Source organism: Camarhynchus parvulus, chromosome 14, assembly GCF_901933205.1.
Source record: "Camarhynchus parvulus chromosome 14, STF_HiC, whole genome shotgun sequence".
In the NCBI taxonomy this organism is placed as follows: Eukaryota; Metazoa; Chordata; class Aves; order Passeriformes; family Thraupidae; genus Camarhynchus; species Camarhynchus parvulus.
This window is the reverse complement of record NC_044584.1, coordinates 10,808,112-10,830,373: the sequence shown is the minus strand read 5'-3', so window position 1 is coordinate 10,830,373 and position 22,262 is coordinate 10,808,112. Positions and strand designations below refer to the sequence as shown.

The 22,262-nt window shown below is 42.8% G+C and overlaps 2 protein-coding genes and 1 non-coding gene across 8 annotated transcripts in view; all 3 read left to right on the top strand.

Annotated features, from left to right (window-relative positions):
• The window catches only part of EEF2K (eukaryotic elongation factor 2 kinase), a 30,619-nt gene extending 17,143 nt beyond the window's left edge, over positions 1-13,476 (top strand). For 3 of the 6 annotated variants that reach the window (XM_030958317.1, XM_030958319.1, XM_030958316.1), the window contains 12 exons: positions 747-896; positions 2,428-2,560; positions 3,230-3,357; positions 3,743-3,944; positions 4,232-4,284; positions 5,023-5,100; positions 5,906-5,968; positions 7,222-7,356; positions 8,329-8,517; positions 8,877-9,001; positions 9,575-9,753; positions 10,386-13,475. In XM_030958317.1, coding sequence (XP_030814177.1) covers positions 747-896; positions 2,428-2,560; positions 3,230-3,357; positions 3,743-3,944; positions 4,232-4,284; positions 5,023-5,100; positions 5,906-5,968; positions 7,222-7,356; positions 8,329-8,517; positions 8,877-9,001; positions 9,575-9,753; positions 10,386-10,495 — 1,545 coding nt within the window. In that variant the 3' untranslated portion in view covers positions 10,496-13,475. Of the gene's footprint in view, positions 1-746; positions 897-2,427; positions 2,561-3,229; positions 3,358-3,742; positions 3,945-4,231; positions 4,285-5,022; positions 5,101-5,905; positions 5,969-7,221; positions 7,357-8,328; positions 8,518-8,876; positions 9,002-9,574; positions 9,759-10,385 lie in introns of all 6 variants that reach the window. The other 3 variants (XM_030958318.1, XM_030958315.1, XM_030958320.1) reach the window with 3 other exon arrangements.
• A 2,896-nt stretch (positions 13,477-16,372) lies between these two features.
• On the top strand, positions 16,373-16,454 carry TRNAL-AAG. Its single transcript has one exon. It is a non-coding gene; the product is annotated as a tRNA-Leu (tRNA).
• POLR3E (RNA polymerase III subunit E) overlaps positions 16,387-22,262 on the top strand; it is a 28,458-nt gene continuing 22,582 nt past the window's right edge. Inside the window, exons 1-3 of the mRNA XM_030957997.1 lie at positions 16,387-16,661; positions 20,606-20,687; positions 21,774-21,824. Coding sequence (XP_030813857.1) covers positions 20,652-20,687; positions 21,774-21,824 — 87 coding nt within the window. The 5' untranslated portion in view covers positions 16,387-16,661; positions 20,606-20,651. The remainder of the gene's footprint in view (positions 16,662-20,605; positions 20,688-21,773; positions 21,825-22,262) is intronic.

The following is a 22,262-nucleotide window of genomic DNA, read 5'->3' as shown; positions in this document are numbered from 1 at the left end:
GATGCTTAAATCTTCTACACCTACCCCAACATGTAACTCCAATAATTTTTGAAAAGAGCTGGAAACCTGCTGGAAACTTTAGCAATTTTAATGGCCAAAATTAATGATTTTGATATGGGGGATATTGGCATTACCTCCCCTATGAGGAGCTGTTACTACTATGTTGTTACTACCTGGCTTGTAATGGCAAGGTTAGATCTACAGTGAAGCACACAGAGAGAAATCTACAAATCTAGAAGTTTTAAATGCCATGTTGGAGAAAATATATAAGTGGAGAGAGAGTTGTGATGGTTTCTGCTTTAGGAATGTATGTGGGACAGAGGGAGAAGGTGAGGCAGGATACAGAGATACCTGAACAGTAGATACCCTCAGCCCTTCTCTGAAAATGCATTTCTTTCAGTTGTGCAGTAGTGACTGTATGTTTTGTTCTCTGGGTGCAGACTCTTTGCAGAGTACTCTAAAGGTACCCACAAGATAAAAAAGAAAGCCAGCACTTGCTAAGAATTTTTTCAGAGGAGTTTGTTGCAGAAGTGAGCTGTTTTGAAATGACTGCTTTTAATTTATGGAATTCCTCCAATAACTCGAGAAGCACATGACTCTTTCCCTGCCCCCTTGTTAAACAGAAAGATCTTTGCAATTGTTCAGATTCTTGCGTTGGGAAAGTTTTCACAGCTGGAGGATTCACACACACTTTGATCTGAAGACAGTATGCTGTTAGTCACTGTTTATCCTCTTTCCCTACCCAGGTGGATATAGTGCAGACCTGTATTATCGAAATGAAGAACAGGCCTGGAAAGCCTCTCTTTCATCTGGAACATTACATTGAAGGCAAATACATCAAATACAACTCAAATTCTGGATTTGTGCGAGACGACAACATTCGTCTAACTCCACAAGTGAGGCTTTGTTTCATGCTTTCCATGGAGTCTGCTGCAGAGAATTTCTGGGCTCTCTCCAGAGGTCTTGCATTACTGCCAAGAAAGGAAACTGCAGGCTCTGCAGTACAATGCCAGATAAATTTCTCTGTTTGCAGTTTGTCTGCCCCTTACTTGGGACCTGCTCTTTCAAGGGCTGAGGGCTTCTTTATTTGATTTCAGTTGATTACAGTTGAGTTGAACAGGGTTAATACTCTTTGGAACCTTAAGCCCTTTGACTCTAATTATAACTGCAGATATCAAAATGTTTCAAACTTTCTTCAAATTGAGGCAGTGAAGGGATCTCTCATGTACTATGTACTGAATGGTCTTTTGGTTCCTCACGTAATACACACGAGGTGTCTGGTATCCAACTCATGTAAATAAATCTAGTCCATTTGCATATAAAAATGTCAGTTTTTCTAGCTGCAGCCTCTGAATAGCTGAATCTGAGATTGCATATAGAAATACAAGGACAGATTTCAAGTGATTCTTGAATCTTGTAAAGTAAATTTAAAATATTATTGAAAAATGCAAAGTGGTCAATGTAACAAAGACATATTTTTACTGGGCCTTGAGAGTTTTCATTTTTACATTTTTTTCCACTATATTTAAGGTATTTGTCATGAGGCTTAATGTAAGCAGAGAATTTGTGTTCTGAGCTGTCATTTGTGCACTGAATCAGTGCTGTGCTTTCACAGGTTGGGAACAAAATGTTCCCTGGTATTTGCTGCAGTTAAAATGTTTGTCTGTCACCACCAGTCACCTCCCCCAGGCCTGGCACCACTTTTTTGGAGACCTTCCCAGAAGATTCCTAATATCTCAGCTTTATTTTAAAGAGAAGGGCTTTTTGTACCTGATTCTTGAAATGTGTTTTTTCAAGAGCACAAATGTACATTTCATTACTGATACACAAATGTAGACACAGAGCAGTTGCTCAGGGGGATCACTCAAAGGGGAAGAAGAATTTGTCTGGATGCTCACATTTATTTATGGGTTCTTTCTCCAAACTGTGGCAGAGCTAATGCTTGTTGGCAGAAGGAAGCAGTGTCCCAGGGATGCAGAGCCTGCAGATTCACAGGCACAGCCTGAATGTTTATACAGAAGTTATTCTGTACTGGCTTCAGAGCCTGCTGTTTTGCTCTCTGCCAGCCAGCTCCCCACTACCTAAGGTGAAGACTATAGTGGAAAACAATCTCTAGTACAAAAATGAGGAATTAAGGAATCTCCTTTCCCCTGCCTGTTCCCACTGCTGCTTTTCACTTTGCCTTTTTTATCCTCTCTGCAAGTTGGAGCAGGTTAGAGAGACAGGATACTACATGCTTTGGTCTCTTGCTGCTTTCATCATGATATTTATACCAGTTATATTTCACTGATAGGGTTATCAGACTTCCCATTTATAACAGGGGAATATGTGTTGCTGTTTCCAGTAGATGAAGGGAGAGTTTTCTCAGACATCTTGTACAATTGCTTTTGTAGAAGAATCTCAGACATCTTGTATGGTTCTTTCCAGGCCTTCAGTCACTTCACCTTTGAGCGCTCAGGACATCAGCTCATTGTTGTTGATATCCAGGGAGTTGGAGATCTTTACACAGACCCTCAGATCCATACGGAGAGTGGTACAGATTTTGGAGATGGCAACCTAGGTAAAAATCAATGATTCTATTTCACTAAGGGGTGCTTCTCTTTTCTTCCCAGCTCTGCTGAGTAGCCACTGCGCTGGGTGAGCTGACACATTTCTGAGGGTTGTCAGCTGGGGAAGTCCTGTTGTAAGGAGTCCTGTACAGGTTAGCTGTCATATAAGGGCAGTCTTAAAATGAGAGCTGATCTTGGCTTATGTCTCCTGGCCTACTCCTAAACAAGTAATGTAATTAAGTAGTTTTTACATTGTGAGAACAATAATCATGGCCTTTGATTTCCTTGCCACATTGCAGGAATGGATACAGCTGAATGCAGAGAGATAGGCATTGTGTATTTTTGAAGTTCCAAGTGTCTATATATGAAGTTGTTTGGAGGACACTACAAGTTTTTTAAGCAGGATTAAATTCAGGCACATTTCTCAGTGATGGATTAGATTTTTGTTATATCTTGTTCATACATAGCTTTCCAAGATTTTTTTACTTGTTTCACTCTCTCATGCAGAGAGAGTGAAAAGCTCTTACAGTTGTTGAAATGGAAGTGGGTTACGTGTGTGCTACAAAGCATTTTCTCTCTCTTGACTTTTTTAGGAAAAGCTTTGAGACTTCCAGCTTTTAATAAGTAATTGTCATATAATATTAGAGTAAACCCTTTCTTAACTTTTTTTAATGCCTTAGGTGTTCGAGGTATGGCCTTGTTCTTTCATTCTCATTTCTGCAACAACATCTGCAAAAGCATGGGGCTTGCACCATTTGATCTTTCATCCAAAGAGAAAGATGCCTTGGATTATAATAAAAAATTGCTTGTAAGTGTTTGATGAGAAAGTTTAATTAACGGGGAACCTTGAAATTAGTGTATATTTGGGACCAAGTAGATCTTAGAATGCTGAAATAAGTTATAAATTTTGGATCTCACAAACCTGATTTGATGCTTGTTGCAAACTGATCTGTTTCAGTAGATTTTGATGGCAGTGGGACTTGATGTAACACTTGGAATGAAACTCGGCCCTAAATAAGTAAAAATGTCAGGGTTTGATATTGTGCTGCAGTGTAGTACTTTTCAAAGCAAATACTTCTGGATACCTGTTTATATTTATAGAGGACTCCTAATAAACATTCACATAGGCTTGTATAGCATGCTTAGAATTCACAGAAGGATTATTGACGGGACTTTCTCGTTGATTTCCCAAGGAATCTGCTCAAACAATTCTCCGTGGCACAGAGGAGAGGTGCGGCAGCAGCCGGGTGCGGACAGTGTCCGGGAGCCGCCCCCCGCTGCTCTTCCGTCTGTCGGAAACGTCCGGGGATGAGAGCATGAGTGATGTGGCGTTTGACTCCCTGCCCTGCTCTCCCTCCTCTGCAACCCCTCACAGCCACAGGGTGGACGTGCTTAGTGAGTGAGCCTCTCATACATCACCTCCGGGGGGTTCCTGAACATTGGACTTGTCTTACATTGGTTTTGTCTTACTTTGTTGCTAAGCAGAACAGCATTGATTTAGTCCAGAACAGTTGTTTCTAGTACTCCTCTTTGAGCAGAAATAAAGCTGAACATACTTCTATATAGATAATTAATGCACAGATGCTTCTGTGAAAAACACAGCAGTAAAATGATGATATCTAGAGCTTTTTCCTCAAGCATATTATCCTTATAATAACAGCAAGGTTTTTTTTCTCTTCTAGATTGGCCTGTGTTCAGTGAAGTAGATAACTTGGATCAGCTTGACAACAAAAGGGTGAGTGTCTTTCCAACAGAAAATGAAGCTGCAGTTGCCTAATAAAATGTCTCTATAGAACTTCCCAAAGGTTTTGTTCAGTAAAAGCACATAAAGGTACCTGCCTATTTCTCTTGTTGCGGATCATGTTGCTTCTGTGCCTTTGTTGTTTCTAGTACAGGAAGAACATTTTATCTTAATATTTTAGTATTCATTATTTTGCCACCAGAAATCCATTTGCATCTGCTGTATTTTAATGGATACTTAAAGCATGTGCCTGTTCCCCTGCCTGCATATTGTGTCTTGGGTGCTTGTCCCAGCTGCTGTGGTATCAAAGCTAAAGAATCCCTATGGATTAGGTCTCTGCAAATATTGGTACCGTGGAATGTTAGAGAACCTTGCCTGAGGAGGTGTAGGAAGTTTGCAATGGGCATTTTCCAGTGCTGGGCCTTAGTGCCAGGGGCTGTCACTTACTGGTTTGTCACTGAAGCCGAAAACTATATTTAGTGGATTCTTGATTTGATAAAATGTGGAAGTCATCGATTTATTTAAATGTATGTAAGGGAGAAGACAATCTTAGATCACTTTATGTATCATTAAGTCCTGCTCCTTCTGACAGAGGTAGCACAATCATTTTCATCCAGTCTAATCATCCAATATTTTTCATTGAAAGAACAAACCATTTGCCCTGTGAGAAATGTCAAGTTGAGGTCCTTACAAAGTGTAGTGCTAATGCTGTTCTGTTCTTGAGTTCTGTAGGATTTTGAAAATGGTGGAGACAGTGGGTATCCCAGTGAAAAGAGAAGTGAGACAGAAGATCTGGATCATAGAGAGAGGGTAAGAACCTGACTGGTATAGCAGAGTTGGTATAGCCTATTCATACTTAAACTGCTGTTGTAGAAGAATCTTTTTTATCCTTCCTGATCTAGATCTGATCCTGATCTAGACTTCGAAAACAGAGGAAACAAAGAAATTCCTCCACATTACACCATTACTTATTCATATTGGGAATGACACTCTTACAAGAAAAAGATTATTTGTAATGAGTAACTTAATTTCGAATATCATATTTGATTCAATGTTATTGTGTGGGTTTTTTAAGTATTACATGTTGCATTTAGGATGTGTAGCCATCTTCTTGTGGGGAATCCATGAATATGATCTGCTTTCAGAATCATTTACCTTCTCTACTTGGTATGGATTGAAATATTACAGAACTTAATGTTGTTGTCAGGTAATAATATGGAATTTTAGAATTCCTAGGGGTTAGTTGCTTACTCCTCTAAAATTTTTAAATAAATGTTTTTTGACCTGGAGATCTTAAGATATTTAATTAGAAGACAGGAAAGAGAATACTGCTTCTAGAGATACCCCTCCTTTTGTCACCTCCTTTGGCAAGGTATTTGTCATGGCATCTCTAGCTTATGGGATTAAAGCCCATATGTGCCAATTTCTTTATCATTTTGGTATGAGTCTTAATATATTGTGATATCACTGAAAGAAATGGATGCAGTGGAAACAGTTTTGGTTTTTATTAATTCACTGTTGCTATTAATTCTAGAAGGTAGGAATAGTCTAGAGGCATATCTGGCACACATCAGTGGCTGCAAAGTGAATGATGCAAATCTTTACATCAACGTAGGGCCATTCAAACAACAACCGGAGGCAGGAGTCTGATGAAGACAGTTTGGGAAGCTCTGCAAGGGTAAATAAAGCAGAAATGTTCACAGGCTGAGTTTGCTGCTCTGCTTGTCCCTTGTTCCACTTACCTGCCACCTAACCACATCACTGAACCAGATGTTGGTTGCCCTTCATTTTCAGCTACAGAAAATATTTATTAATGTCAACTTACCACTCTGTTATTTCCTTTTATGTTTTGTCTTTGTTTTCTTGTTAAAGAAGTACTGTGAAACAAATTGTCACCTCTGTCATAAATTAGTGATTATGTGTGGGTTTCTCACTTTCAAAAAAAAAATTACAGCTCTGTGGATTTATTTTCTACCTAGCTAAATTATATTTCCTTTCTGCACTTTAGTTTTGGAATTCTATCCTGTATGTAGTTGTTCTGTAGTTGAAATCATATCCTGTATGATTTCTTAAAAACATGCAGTGTTTGAAACAGATACACAGTGAGGAGAGCTGCTGTCACCTAACTGAGTTAGGAAAGACCAGAGCTTGTATGCTTTTAGAAAATATAACTTCTGTGATAATTGGTCTTGGATATAAGCTGAAATAACTACTGTGAAAGGAAAGAAAAAACAGAGCTTTGACAACAAATAATAATTTATTTAGATACAATTTTCTTTTCATTATTATATATTCCTGTTTCAGAAAATTGAAACAGCTTTAACAGACTGAAGTTCTGTGCCAGCAGCCTTTCCTGTTGTGTTTTCTCTGTGTAACTGTAAAGGCCTTAATTATGATAGGATTATTTTCAGCTACTGTTTCCCACCAATCCATTATGTTCAAAAATTTCTTCATTTGGGTTGGTCTTCCTGAGAAATGCCAATGCATGTATCTGCCTGTAATCTTCTGCATGGTTACGTATCATTTTTCTAGAGTTCTAGAATGCAAGCTGCATTTAAAGTGTTGGGAACAGAAATTCTGGGCGGAAAAGTATTGGTTTCAGGGTTTTTTTGTGCATGGATAACTTCAGTGCTTGCAGTGTGACTATTCAGTTGCTTATCTGTGTAAGTAACTTCTTCTGATTCAGAACTTTGAGATGATTCTTCAAAGTGATGATGTTCGGATTAGAAATAGAGGGGCTTATTCCATTTCTTTAATGAAGACTAATAACCAATTATTCAGCTACTAACATGACTTTTGAAAGCTGTGTTTTAAAATACAATATTTACTACTAAGTAACAATACTAATAGAGGCTTTAATTCCTGGATGGTAATCCATATGGATGGGAATTTTAATTTTGAATATAAATAATAGTGTATTTTGTATTTCAGGTCAGTGTGGAGAGATGGAATCTTTATAACTCTTCCAGAGTCCACATCCACAGACCGTCCTGTGTTGCCCAAGAAATTCAGAGGCTCAATGCACTAGAACTTGAAAAGAAAATTGGGAAGTCAGTCCTTGGAAAGGTGGGATGAGTCTGCTGATACTGTTTTATCCAACAAGGAATATCTTGTATTTATTACTTACATAGAGGTGTTGCCCTGCTTGCATTTATTTGTGCAGTTGAAAATAACACATCTATTCCTTTCTGTCACCTATCCATGTTGTATAAGTGACCTTTAGTTCAGGAACCCATGAATTCGATCTGCTTTTGGCCTTGTAACTTCTGGGCTCCTTTGGGAAGAACCCTGCTGCTGTTAATCTGTATTTCCAGAGGCATCACACAGGGAGGATACATTGGGATGGGTATGCTGTGCCTGACCCACATACCTTGCACAGAGGCAAAGCTGAGCTCCTGAAAACTGGGAGCATGGACTGACTCTTTACTCCAGACTATTCCAGATAATTCAAATGTGAATTAAGTTTGGGGTTATGTATGGCCTTAAGCCCACTCCTAAAACATGATATAAATCTTACTGAATATCCTGGGAGCCTTAGGTGTTCTCAAACCTTTTGATGTAGGAAGAAACCTGTTTTTCACAGAATCTTTTAGGTTGGAAAAGACCTCTAATATCATCAAGGCCAGCCTGTGACCAATCACCACCTTGTCAACCAGACTATAACACACTAAGTACCATGTCCAGTTGTTTCTTAAAAATGGAAAGAAATATTCTGGAGCTGTGATTCCACAACTTCCCTGAGCAGTCCATTCCAATGTTTAACAGCCCTTCCCATGAAGAAATTCTTCTTGATGTCCAACCTGAACCTCCCCTGGTGCAGCTTGAGGCTATGTCCTCTCATCCTGTCACCAGCTGCTCGGGAGAAGTTGCTGATCCCCATCTTGCTAGAACCTCTTTTCAGATAATTGAAAAGAGGGCTGGGTTTCCCTGAGCCTCCTCTTACCTCAGGACTTAGCTCTAAAACCTGGTAAAGTTCAAGCAGAGGGCTTTTGAAGGATCACATCCCTCATGCTGTGTCTCCTGTGCAATTGTGTGCAGGTGCACCTGGCCATGGTTCGCTACCATGAAGGCGGGCGCTTCTGTGAGAAGGACAAGGAATGGGATCGGGAGTCAGCCCTGTTCCACCTGGAGCATGCTGCAGACTGTGGGGAGCTGGAAGCCATCGTTGGGTTAGGCCTCATGTGCTCTCAGCTGCCGCATCACATTCTGTCTGAGGTCACTCTCGAGGTATGGAAGATGCCAAAAAGCAGAATTGTAAATATACCGTAAGCATAGCAGGAAATGGAGATGAAACAAAAACCATAGTTAGGTGTTCTGCAGCCTGTTCAGAGAAAATAGATTACTTTGTAATTAAGGATTTGGACAAAGCAGCAAAAAAATGTTGCCTCTTTCTGGTTTTGCCAGCAAATTACTGCATGCCTTTGGAAAGCTTTTGAAGCCACCTCTACTGTTCAGCTGCTTTGTTTCTTGTGGCTGTGCCAATTTCTCAGACATACTAAATACTTGCCGACTTTGAGAAACTGCGTTTAATGGTAAAGGGATGGTTTTAGAAGCATGCATTTTAAAGGTTTTGTTTTCTTTACTAGGATACAAAGGAGAACAGAAATAAAGGATTTAATTACTTGCTGAGAGCAGCAGAAGCTGGAGACCGGCCTTCCATGATTCTGGTAGCAAGAGCATATGATACAGGTGTAAATCTTGGTGCAGACAGGTACTGTGCATGGCTGAGTAAGTTAACTTGGTGGTACTTCACTTAGGCAAGGCTGGGGCAATGATTTTTCTGCTTTTGTATTTTAGCATGTCTTTGTTATTTATGTGAGTTTTCTGTTTTGCACAACAGTGGTACTCTTTAAATTTCCCACTGTCAAATAACATTAAACTTCTAATTGAACTTCACTGAGCATTCTCAGTGTGCAAAATAACTGATTTTAAAGTATTTATGAAATAAGACTCTGCAACTTGAGGGTTTTTTCCTAAATTGGTTGCTCTCACAAATATAAATGCCAAAACCATACAACTGATAACGAAGCTCAGACTCTGGAGTTCAGGAAAACACTTCAGTCTGATACTTTCTCCTGTAATTTCTGCACAAGGTGACCCCAGCCTCATTTTGCCATGGTGACCTCATGTCGTAGTGCAGTTAGTGAGTCTCCATGAGAACATTTGCTTTCTTGGAGAGCATTAAGGTTCTGAAAAGTCAGTACAAAATCGCATGCTGAATCTCCGATGCAAAGTGCATTTGTTTCCTAAGGGAACCATCTTCAGAAATTATTTTTGACTTCAGGGCCCAGGACTGGAAGGAGGCACTTCACTGGTACAACGCCGCGCTGAACATGACCGACTACGACGAGGGAGGTGAATATGATGGCACTCAGGATGAGCCCCGGTACCTGCTCCTGGCCAGGGAGGCAGAGATGTTAATGATGGGAGGGTTCAACCTGGATAAGGATCCCCAGAGATCAGGTGAGGCCTTCTTTCTGTTATCTGTAGTCTTGCTTTTCCTTCCCTTCTCCCCAGCATGTACTTCAAAAATAGATTTCTTACTTCAGCTGTTACAAAACATAGAGAGGGTCAATACCTTCGGATTTAATTGTGCTGGGTGTAACAAGGATGGATGTACCAGTGGAAGAAGAGATCTTGGCAGAGACAGGGTAGTGGGTGGTGCCTTGTCCAACCTGTGGCACACTGAGTCACTGCCAGGCAACCGTCACTCCCTCTGAGGTTGCTCTTCTGGGTCACTCCCCTGAGCTGCAGGTTGCTGCTTGTAGTTTGAGCTACACCCATGATTCCCAGGCCCTCCACAACATTCTCTTGGTTGCTGTGTAACCTGTAGGAGTCCTCGGAGGGGGCTCCTACAGGCTGGTCCTGTTTGCAGTCCTTCCAGATCCATTGGGGAGCCATCAGCAGCCCAGCTGTATAACTTGGAGAGCAGAGCCAGGTTCCCAGCTTGTGTAACTCTGACACTGTTAAAACACACCCATACATCCGGCCCTGCAGTTTGACCTCCATTTCTCCCTTTGTCCTTTATTTGCTTCAGGCTAAAGCCATATTCTTTCTTTACTCTGTCAACATAACTGATGCTGTTTCCTTTCTAGGTGAGCTTTACACAGAAGCAGCAGAAGCAGCCATGGAAGCCATGAAGGGCAGACTGGCAAATCAATATTACCAAAAAGCAGAAGAGGCTTGGGCGATGATGGAAGAATGACACTGAAATTAAGCAGATCTTGTATATAAATTTGTTATAGACTTGCTGCATTTGCAGCTACAAAGATGTATTTTTATGTGATGTTACCAGGTTGGTTTTTTTTCATATTTTAGTTTTATAATTTTTTTTGAGAGTAGAAATCTAAATGTAAGTAGTATGTAGGGTGCCATAGCATACGTCTGTTTGTGTTTTAAAGTTGTAATACACACACTTGAACCTTTTATACTTTTTTTTACTGTTAGAACTGAGGGGCCTAGTTTTTTTGACAAAAGAAAACAAGGCCTTATTGTTTAGGTTTTACATGTCCTGTTTTTTACACAGCTAATGATCAGTGTGTTTACATTTTTCTTCTCCTCCCCGCGTACAGAAAAACATTTTCCGAAATTCTCAGCATTTCGTGATCATTTTTGGTGTATCTCTCCAAATTTGCACATGAAGGTAAATTTTCAGTTTATGGATGCAGCTACTGATGTTAATAAGTAGTCCCATTCTATTTTGCTAACATTATTGGACACTTATTCTCAAATGAATTTCGGATAGAATCCTTAGTTTGGGGAGGGGTAGGGAAGATGATTCAGATTGGCTGTGAGGATATTCAGGGTGGAATGTTTTATTCATTACCAACATGACATATTATACCATTAGAAAATCATTCATGTTCCTGATGAGGTGAGGTATCCATGAGGTACCTCTCTCATTTTCATATTTTGCACCGTATAAAAATTTATTTGTATAAAAGTCTACTGATCTTACATTTGTTCAATAATGTACTTGTAATGCAAGATTTGTAATATGTGGGTAATTTGAAGTTAGTTTTACAGGGGCATCTCAAATCTCAGTGAAGCTAGATCATCTCACTTCAAATGAGAACTCGTTTTCCACCATTTCCAGATGGATGTTTGAAGAGGTTAGGAGATGTTGATTTACCTATTTCTATGTACAAAAAACAATTTACATGGTTTAAGTATATTTTTAATGGTATTTTATCTGCAAATACTATTTAGAGAAGAGTTTTTGGTTAGAAAGGGAAAACAGCATTACCCCAAAACACTTGAATTTGTGTCCTCCTTTGCCTAATCTCAATCAGTGAGGGGAGGACAAATACCTGGTGGTGGTTGAAATATCATTGCATAGAGATAAGTTTCTTCAAATCCAGTCTTTTATTCCCAAGCTGCAGTGACATCTATGTGGATAGTACAGAAGCTGCTCCTGTTCCTTGGTTGTGGTTAACAGTCATTTTGCAGGAGATGGAAGATGGAACTCCTGCCTCCTTGGCCTGGCAGTGTCCTGAGGTGTAAATTGATGTGCAGGGGCAACCCCTGTGAAGTGCTGAATGACCTGTGATGCTCACCACTTCAGCCAAGCAGGTGTAAAGTTAAGCAGGCCATGAGATGATGCAGAATTCATTAGTATTTCTCTCGTGCATAGCCAAGGAATATTAATGTCTTGTAAAATACAGAAGCTGTTCAGGGAACAGAAATCAGTTCTTCCTTTCCTGTGCAAGTGCCTGTCACTGGAATCAAATTATGCTCCCATTTTCTCTTTTTTATGGCAAGTGGATCTTGAATTGCTGTTTAGACATTTATCCAAGGGTGATGTCAATAACAACTGCCACTGTCTGAAAGAGGTGAACTCCTGGTGGTTAAGGGAGAATTTGAATCCTTTCTAGGAAAGAAGGGAAAGTTACCCTTGGATGTTGTGCTTCTGGCTGGTGCTGTAACCCTCAGGCAGCTGTAGCTGTGAGCAGCCTTGCAACACATGGCAACATCTTTTTGCTGTAGATTGCAGAGGTTGTGGGAAAGCAGTGCCCATGGCCTTTTTGTTTTTTGTTTTGTTTTGAGAGTAAGGACAAAGCTCTTCACCATTAATGGAGGAATGTCTCGTTTCTAGATCTCAGCTGGTCTTAGGTAATGAGGTACTAAAATGACCAGATTTTTGGACTTAATATTTTTTTATACCTAACATGCTGAAATAGAACCAGAGGACTGCAATTCAGATGAATGTTTTCAGTGCCTATCCACAGTTCTGCTTTAGATGCCTAAAGCCTCTCTGGGATGTGGCATTTTTTGCTATTTCAGTTCATAGCATTAAGGTATCAGCTGTCAGTGAAAGATGAAGCCCCTCACCTCTGAAGGCAATTGAATAGTCTGTTTTGTGCAGAACCTATACAGTGTGGGAACTATAAATCAGACACAAGTATTTGTTTCCCTTCTTTGGTGATACCACATCTTTGAGATTTTCCTTGAGAAGGAAGCATGTGTGACAGCACCACTAACCATGTAGGGAGGAGGTTGAAAATGTCCAAAATGTGCATGCAAAGGATGTAGAGTGTAATTATTGACACTTTTTGGTGTGGTTTAATTTGCTAAATTCAGTAGTTGCTCAAGTTGCCGATAGCTCTGTGTAGATCTGGTATATAAATGTTCACACAACTCAGTGCAAAATTAATTAATTCTTTGTTTGCAAATACTTTTTGGTGATGAAGACTACATTTTGTCCTAAGGTGTATCAGATGATTTAGCCATATAATAAATGGGACTGTCAATAATATGAAAATGGAAATTGTTTACAGAAGTATACACAACTTATTCTGTGACATTCTTTTGAAGGGGAAAACTGTATATTTTAAAGACTTTTGCAATGATATTGCTTTATGCTGTATTTTTAATCTATTCACAATGAATAAATAAAATCTGTATTTTTTAAAAATGGGAAAATAAATCTGAGGCTCAGCCTGCCAGAACTTACCTGGGTTCATTGTTTCCAGATGTCAGTGGGAATATTGCTTGGGTAAGGATAGTGAGATGGAAGACTTTGTATGTCAGACCAGCAAATACTGCTTGCCTGCATCACTTAGTCCTCTCATTCACTTTTCTGGGTTCATTCTGGCTAGTAAATAAAATTGTTCTTTTTGTCAGTTTTCTCAGTAGAGTTTTACTCATTGCTTGTGGGCATTTGCTTTTGTTTGGTTTTTTTTCTTTATAAATTGCCAAAATTCAATCCTACTATTACAAGCTTCCAGAAATCCTCTCTATCATTTGTATTATTCCATTCCCAATTTCATTCCCTTTCAACAGTCAGGAGTAACTAACTGGGAGGAAATTATTAGATGTGCAACAACAAAATCTGTTTTCCTCCAGAAAACAAAATGGTTGATGTGCTCTCTGATTTGCATTTGATTACACATGTCGTGTCTGTAACCAATGGGGGATAAAATGTAAGGACAGGAAGGCTCATTTGCAGGGTGTACAGGGGCCTCCCTGTGCCTTTAGCTTTTGTTTAGTCCTGAGAATGGGCTGGAAATTCCTGGGCTCTGTGATTTGAGGTGGGATACAACATCTAATGATACACTCTCATTTTGCTATGATTTATTTCCCTTTTTGTGCCAAAATAATCTGTTTGATACAGACCCTTTCAAACTGTTCAAAAGGGAGCTCTTAGTGTTGCTTTTTTATTGCTTTATTCAGACAAGTGGAACTTCTTATACCTGTGTAGTTCAAACAATGTGAAATTATCCTCTAGCAAAGGCACTGTGAAATAGCAGAATTTCCTAACAAAAAAGCACCATGTGGGCCTCTGCACTGTAGAATCAGTAAGATGAAAAATGGTGAAATTTGGCACTGCTCTAGCTTTATAGCCTGTGGAGGTTTTAGATATAGCTGCTGTCACAGAGATGGAGTGTTTGCAAGTGGAACAAAGTAAGAATAGTCTTCTTCAGAAACCATGGAGACAGCAAACTCTTATAGCTTATAAAGTGTAAATAAGTATATTGCCTGTTTCTTAATTACTGGTCTGTGGGACTGATTTGAATCTCATTCTCTTCCCCACAGATGTAATTTCACTCAGAGTAGAATGAGTGCTGACAGAGCCAGTGTAGTTACCATGGGTCAAGTCAGGACTTCTCATCTGAATTTGGACAGGCAGAATTTAATTTGAACCTCAGGATGGATGAAGGGCCGTGCTGCCAGGGGTGAGTCAGGATATTTTCAGGTTGAAGTTTAGGGATATCTCTCAGTTGCTCCTGCTGATGGACTAACTCCTGTGTGGGGACAGCTCAGGGCTTTGTAGCCCTTGGGCCTGGCCCTTAGTCTGGGAGTGTTATATACTCCCATATTCTCTGGCTATCCTGTGCTAGAAAACAATGTAATAAGCCTGGTAGCTTGTGTTATGTTGGAGTTCTCCTATATGTTAATTCTTTAATTTGGAAAAGGTCCTGCCATTGCACCTGATGTTGCACAGGTGAAATGAAAAAACTAGTGACCCAGCTGCCACCCCCAAGGGACAGCCTGTGCTCTTGCCCCCTGTCTGTGTCACACATGGCTGAAGTGAATAATCTTGGGTACACAGGCTTCCTTTGGTGCTCAGGAGAAATGTCTCTGTGGCCAGGCACAGAAACATTTCAGGGGCAGAGGCTGAGCTCAGCTGGGACAGGGCAGAAAAGCACTTTTCAGGAGGGTGTTGGTACCTTGCTCTGCCTGGGCAAAAGGAGCTGTGGGACTGAGCAGCCCACTCAGTAAGGAACAGTTTGTAATGAGTGTTCCATGCAGCCTCCTGCACACACACACACACACACACACACACACGCACACACACACACAGAGGCTTGGAGACTGTTAAAACTGACTTTTCTGCTTGAGCAGGTTACAGGTGATTTGCTGTGTGAAGCCAATTCAGGTCTGCCTACCTTCTCTCCTCCCAGAACCTCTCCTGCTGCTCTGCAGTCAGCTCCCTCTGTTCTTAAAAAAACCCCACATCCTGAAAAGGCACTGAACTGAGGGTGTGAAACTGTAGCAGCACTAGAGGAATTTAGTCATGTTTACATGTGTGTGCTGTTATTCCTCAGTACTTGTAGGCAGTGAATGAAGTTTTTAGCAAGACTGTGCAGTGCTGCAGCCTCTCACAATGAGAGTGCCGAAACGCTGGCACAGGTTGCCCTGAGAGGTGGTGGATGCCTTATCCCTAAAAACGCTCAAGGTCAGGTTGGAAAGGGCTCTAAGCTATCCAATCTGGTTGAAGATGTCCCTGCTCACTGCAGGGTGTTGGACTATCACAGCTTTTTTGGACACTTCCAACCCCAACCAAAGCATTCCTTGCTTCCATTTCAGCAGCTCCCTGGAAAGAGAGCTGGCACCGCCGGGTGGTGCAGGGACAGGCTGTGGGAGGTGCCAGGGGAAAGGGTTGAATGATGCTGTCAGCCGGGCTCCAGCAGATTTATTTTCTCTATGCTATTTAAATGAACTGCCACAAGGACAGAATTAAATCAAGCTGCATTAAGGCTATGTGACCTTACCCTAGAGAAGGTGGAATTTTTCTCAAAATACAACCCTTCCGTTGTAGTTAAGTGGTGAAAATAACATTAATTCTTTAAGAAAACTCACCAGACTTTCAGGCAAAATGCAGCCAGAGACTCACAGAGGCAGATTCATGGAGAACAGCAGCTGAGGTGCGCTACCACCTGTTTGCACAAGTGTACTGAGTACTGCCATGCTGCTGACTTTTGACTTTGCAAATTCAGTGAGCTGTGGCTTTGCAACGGAAAATTAGAATTTAGAACTTTTTTTAGGCTTTCAGAGGGGGTGCCCTGGCGGTGCCACACGTACCGCGCAGGGGCTGCGCTGCTCCGTGGCATCCACGTGGCAGCGGGCGCGGCGCGGAGGGCTCGGGCACAGCTGTTCCCGCCCTTCCGTCCCTGGGTGCATCGTGCAACTCAAAGTGCCGCCGTTTGGGAACGGGCTGAAAAGGATTCCCCGCATTTTATTTTTCGGGTAGAAGGGGTGTGTGGGCAGAGCGGTTGCTGAGGATGGAGAGGTGTGAAGGAGACGGGGAAAAAAACTGGTGTAGAGTAAAAGTGCTGCTTAAAAGTGGCACAGTCGTAGTGGTAGCGTGGCCGAGCGGTCTAAGGCGCTGGATTAAGGCTCCAGTCTCTTCGGGGGCGTGGGTTCGAATCCCACCGCTGCCAATAGCGTTTTTTTGCGCCGCGAGCCGGCGCCATCGCCCCCTGCCGGCGGCGGCGGCCGGGAGAGCATTGTGGGTAGGAGGAGGCGCCGCGTCCCCACGTGCCGGCCCGGGGGCCACCAACATGGCGGCTGCCTGACCGCTGCCCCGCCGCCACCGACACGGGGAGCGGGGGAGCGGCGCCGCCGCCGCCCGCCCGGCCCGCACACAGGTACGCCGGGCCGTGCTGTTTTTGCGCCTCCCGGGGCCGCCCCGGCGCAAGGGACCCTGCGGGCGGTGGCGGGGGAGGAGCGCGGCCTGGGCTGGGGTGGTCTCTGCCCGTCCCGGGAGGACGGCGGAGCCGAGACTGCGAGGACTCGGCAGCGCGGGGGCAGCGGGGGCGCGGGCCGCAGCGCCGTGACAGGACCCGGCACGGGCCGGGGTGCGTGGAGGACGGGCCGGGTCCGGCCGCAGCCGCGGCCCCTCGGCTCCCGCAGCAGCACCGGGGAATGCCGGCCGCTCCTCCGGGGGCTGCGAGCGGCGGCCCCGCCGGTGCCACCGGGGCCCGCAGCCCCGCGCCTTCCTCTCGGGAAGGACTCGGCGCACCCGCCCCGAAGTGCAGCGGCTGCCCCTGCGTGGCACCGGCTCTGCGGGGCCGCAGCCCAGCCCAGCCGTCCCGCCCGGGGGGATTCGCTTCGTCCCCGCGGTCGGGGCGGCTCGGGCGGTTCGCTGTGGCCTCTCCGCGGACCTTTCCCCGAGCCCAGCGCTGCTGGGTCAGGGCAGGGCGGGCGCCAGGGCCGCGGAGCCGCGTCCGGCGGGAGCGCTGCCCCCGGGGAGCACGGGACGGGCACCGCGACCTGGCCCGGTGTGTCACACAGTGACCCCTGCCCTGGCAGCACGGCCTGTGCTGCACACGGGGTGAGGTGGTAAAGAAAGGTTCGTGCTTGATGCATAACCTGGTAAAACCCCAAAGGTGTGCTGCGGTGACATCACGTCAGAGATAGGTCCTGGTGCAGAGGAACCCTCTTGGGTTCGCTGCCAGAAGATGACTGTGCAAAGCTGCTTGCAGGCGAGGAGAAAATGAAGCAGGTAATTGGGTCAAAATGGTAATTGCCATAAGTGTATGGAAGGTGCTTTAGCTTCTTCTGGCAGGTTCCATTTTACTGTGTGCCATGGGCCACCCTGAGCTAGAGGGCTGCTCAGAGCCCCTTCTAGAGGAGCCTGGGTGCCAGAGGTAGTTGAGGTAGTGATTCAGGAGATGGCGCTTTTTACATGCTGCTGTTTCAGCATTTATGCTTTCAGGCACTGATCCAGCAGGAATTCTTGGCCTTTCTTTGGCACTGTATGATTATATGAAGAATATTTCAGGTTTCAGTGGTAGCACTTTGGGGGTCCATTATAACTGACAAATTTAGGTAAAAATTAAATACTGGAGCATTTTTTGCAGGCCTGACTAAGAGTCTGTGTGTCAAATGATGTGCAGGTTTGCAATTTACCTTCTTGCAGTTGCATTTCAGTCTTTGATAGTAAAATAAAATTAAATCTCTAATACTCAAATGACCTTCTAAGCTCAGAGTGAGATGCAGGATTCAGTTGCCTCATCACTGATGTTTACAGTTCTTTAACCACAACATTGTTCTTCATTGGTTCTACATTGATGGTGTTATGGGCAGCTAATGAGCAATTTCAGGGATTGGTCCTTGCATTGGTCACTTTGCAGGAGAAATGAGAAGATTTATATCTCTTGCCCTCCTGCAAGCTGATAACTCACACTATACTTTGATTTGCAGATTAGAGGAAAGTCCATAAAACAAAAATGTTCTACCAAAAGAAGTTTGAACCTGCTGACCATATTTGCTGTTTCCTAATGTTTGATTCCATTCTGTAACTCGTGTGGTATCATAAATATATGTATATGAGAAGTGTGGAAATTAACACTACATATGCATATATCAGACATAGGATTGTGTCTGCATGCCTTCCTTCTGATTCAGAGGATTTCTTCCAGTTGCATGAGTATTATGAGTTGTGCTGGGACACACTGCTTCCTATTTATAGATGTGTCAGTCTCACTTTCCAGTAAAAGGATCTGTAGTCATGCTTTGTCTTTACAGGACCAAGAGAAAAATGTAGTTTCTGTAATACAGCATTTCCCCTGAGTAGTGCCAGATGGATTCACAAAGAGGTTTTGTGTATATTTACATAGGCAGTGTTCAGTGAGGGGCCAGAGACCAGGTCCTTCAGGCTGAGTTTCTCTGTCCCTCCTTAGCCCAGGGAATCTTTATTTCTCTTCTCAAAAGTGCAATAACTTTCTCAGAAGAGAGAGAACAAGCCTAGCAGATACTTGGCCTGCAGGCTGTCAGGAAGGGAAGGGTGGTTCCCAGTGTGGGGAAGGGGTGTTTGGATCCAGGTGTCCCACCTTTGGGTGTTACCACATGTCCTCACACACCTTGGGCATCCTCCCACCATCAGCTCTGTGCTGAGTGCAAACTGCAGTTGTGCCATGTCTGCAGAGCTCTCAGGTGTTGGGCTACCTGGGGATGTGAGCAGGGAAAGCAAAAACGGAACTGACAAACCTCATTTCTTTAAAACATATCAGTGTGTGTTTCTGGGAGGAACTGGGTGCCTGATCACAGAAAACACTGGTATCAGTCAAATATCGTATTCTCAGGGTTTTGCTCACAGCCCAGCCTGTGGCTATGATACTGGCTTTTTACTGTGAAGGTGTTCTGCATTTCTACAAAATTACTTCACATAGGAATCTGAAATACTGAGGCATAAATTTTCAAATACAAATGTATGGTACAAAGACCCTGGGACATGCTGGTGCATAAAGAAGTGGAGAATGCCAGCTCAGTACTGGGAGGGGCACTTTTTTGGTAGCGGAGAGAATGTAACTGAAAAATATGGAATTATATTTCTAGGTGGAATGGCAGAAACACTGTAAGCCTGAATGAATGTTAATAACATTTGTATGCAGAATGTCTAGCCTCTCTGAAAGGTTTCTTAGATACCTCTGTGTACATTAGTGTGATATTTGAGAAGCCTGTATGTCAGCTGAAATATACTGAGCTGCCTAAATTGTGTGGTGGCTTGAGTATTTGAAAAAAATGCCATTGTTCTAGATGTAAAATGGATGCTGGGTTCCTTCTTTCCCAGCTGCTCAGTTCCCAGCTGATCCTGGATGCTGCTTGTGTCTCTTTCTCTTCCTCCATAGGAAATCCAGCAAAGAAGTAAGCTGTCCTCAAGGAGTGAGGACAATGAGGGAGAGTTCCTGAACAGATTTTGTTTCTTTGCCTGATCATCTTTGTTGCTAAAACTTTCCTTGGTCAGTTTGTGAGAGGTCGTCTTTTTTTATGCCTATCTTGACCAGTACTGGCTGATTAATGTAACATTGTTGCAGTGGCATCCCCGAATAATTTGTAAATCCTTTTGTTTGATTTCAGCAGGGGAAAACTATTGTTGATTTAGCTGAGAGATCATTTTTTATTCAGAGGTCTGAACCAGGCACGACACTGACTCCAGCACTGGATTGAACATAATGAACCTTTGTTCCAGAGTATCAAGTCCTTAGTTAATATCTTATTTTCATTGGAGTTGGCGTAGTTGCGAGGAAAAATCTGTTCTGCTGCTTCTGGAGGATTCCAGGAAAGGCTGAGCAGTGTGTTCTGGAGCTCTCATTTAGCAGTACAATCTGAAGAGTGGCAGGTCAGGAGACAAGGCTGCAGCTTGTCAGGGAGATGGACCCAAAGTCAGGGTATTCCCAGACTGGAATATCCGAGACAGTGACCCTGCAGGGCCAGTTGTGGCTGGAAAACAGCTGCTACCTGTGTGTTACTGTTGCACAGCGTAAAAAAGATACACTTTATGCAATTGCAAAGGGCTGTCTTTCCCTCAAGGCACTAGTTCAGGGCTTTCTTAGTAACTGAAGCTTCCACAGAAGTTATAGCAGTTTACCTATTTTTGAGACATTTGCTTGCCTCTAGAATTTTGTGGCCTTTGGTTAAGATTGTTGAGTATCAGGGACCTGTTCATGCAAACACATACATTCCTTCAAAGTACAGACTAAACAGATTATCACTGAAAGGAACCAAGTTAACTTGAACAATACTCTAGGCTGCATGTGGTATGTGACACAGATGAAATGATTCATATGACATTCCTGTTTTCTTTCAGGTTGTGCCAAGGAATAAGCCAAGAAAAAGCTTTGTTTTATCCTAGCATGGCAAATGAAGAAGATGATCCAATTATACAAGAGGTAAATGTGCATTGTAGCAACAATGATTGTACATAAGAATTTTAAAATTATTTTTATTACTACAATTCCCAGTATTCCTACACTGCTGAAACAATGTGTCATCAACATCAGTGATTGTCTTATAACCAACGGCTGGGGCTATGCAAAGAATTATGTTGTGTGGACCATGGTATCTGTTTTGCCAGAATATTTTGTCCATGTTGGCAGATGCAGCTCAGGTTTTTCACCCTTTGTAATCTGTCCATGGCAGAAGAGAAGGTGGGGATTTGCTTCTACCATTGGGTGCTTCCAGTGAACTCCATTGCATGTCTCTGGGAGCTGAAAAAATTGGAATGACTTTGATGATCTGTTAAACATGAATCTGCAGTGTTCATGTCTTCTGCTGAAGTAAGGAGTTGTGTTCTGAGTCTGGACTTCTTTAAAGGACTGCTGTGTCCCAAGAAATAGCCACGGTGTCTTGTCACTTGATAATATGTGAGTTTACACACCAGAAGCACAAGGAAGGGCAAATCCATAGAAGGTGAAAAGCCATGAGAAAAGGAGTGGCAATTGTCAGGAGTGTATCTGAAATGGCAGCTTCCATATGTCTTATTCATGAAACATCTGTGCATTTTCAGTTCTGATGGCCAAGTGCAAGTATTGAACCAGCTTGAGGATGTGGGTGTGTCTTGTCTAATTCAGAAAGATTTTATAAAATACCAGTTAGGAACTTACCTTTCAGTCGTGCTGCCAAACTGAGAACTTCCTCCTCTTTCTATAATTGTGATAACAGATTTGCTTCAGATCCTTGGAGGAAAAAAATTCCTCTTTCACATTTGTTTGCCAAGTTTCCTTAGAGAGGAAAAACAGCTAGAGCCACTGGCTGCTACCTCTTTGTAGTGGAATTTTTAGGTTTGGTTTTTAAAAAGGCCGAATGTAGAATGTCATGTCAAAGTCAGTAGAGAGGAAACTTTTGGCAGGAGAGTCATGAATCTATTTTATGTTAGAGTTCATAATGAAAAGCTAATGTTGTCAGTATTTGAGCTCTAAGGGTTCTACTTTTATTACAGTTGGCATCTGATGAAGGTTATTTGTTTTGCTTTTTAGATTGACGTGTTCCTGGCCAGAAGTCTACTGGAGAAGCTCTATCTATTTCAGGTATTTCAGTTAACTTTTATGCAGTGATAGTTTGTTTAAAATAAATGCAAAGATTATAACTTAATGCTTCAGTCTGCCAAGGTCTGGGATATAGAGAACCTGTTTGGGTGTCAGTTTGGAGGCAGGACTGAGGCTGGTTATGGTGGGGTCTGTGGGTGTGCAGACCTGGCAGCTTTGGCAGGATGCTGCTGTGCTGGGAGATCTCACTGGGATGCACACTGTCCTCTCAGCATTCCCAGAGGTCAGAAGAGAGACTCATGTGGCTAAACCTGGATCTACTCTCCTGATCAGCAACGTGTGGCCTGTACTTTCTAAACTAACATTTACTTGTAGACCCACAGATATTTTACTTCTAATAACTCTACAGAGAGTTAATGCTGAGGGATAAGGTTTTCTTTTTCTGCTGGACTAATGTGTTACAGGTTATTGTGGTTTGTG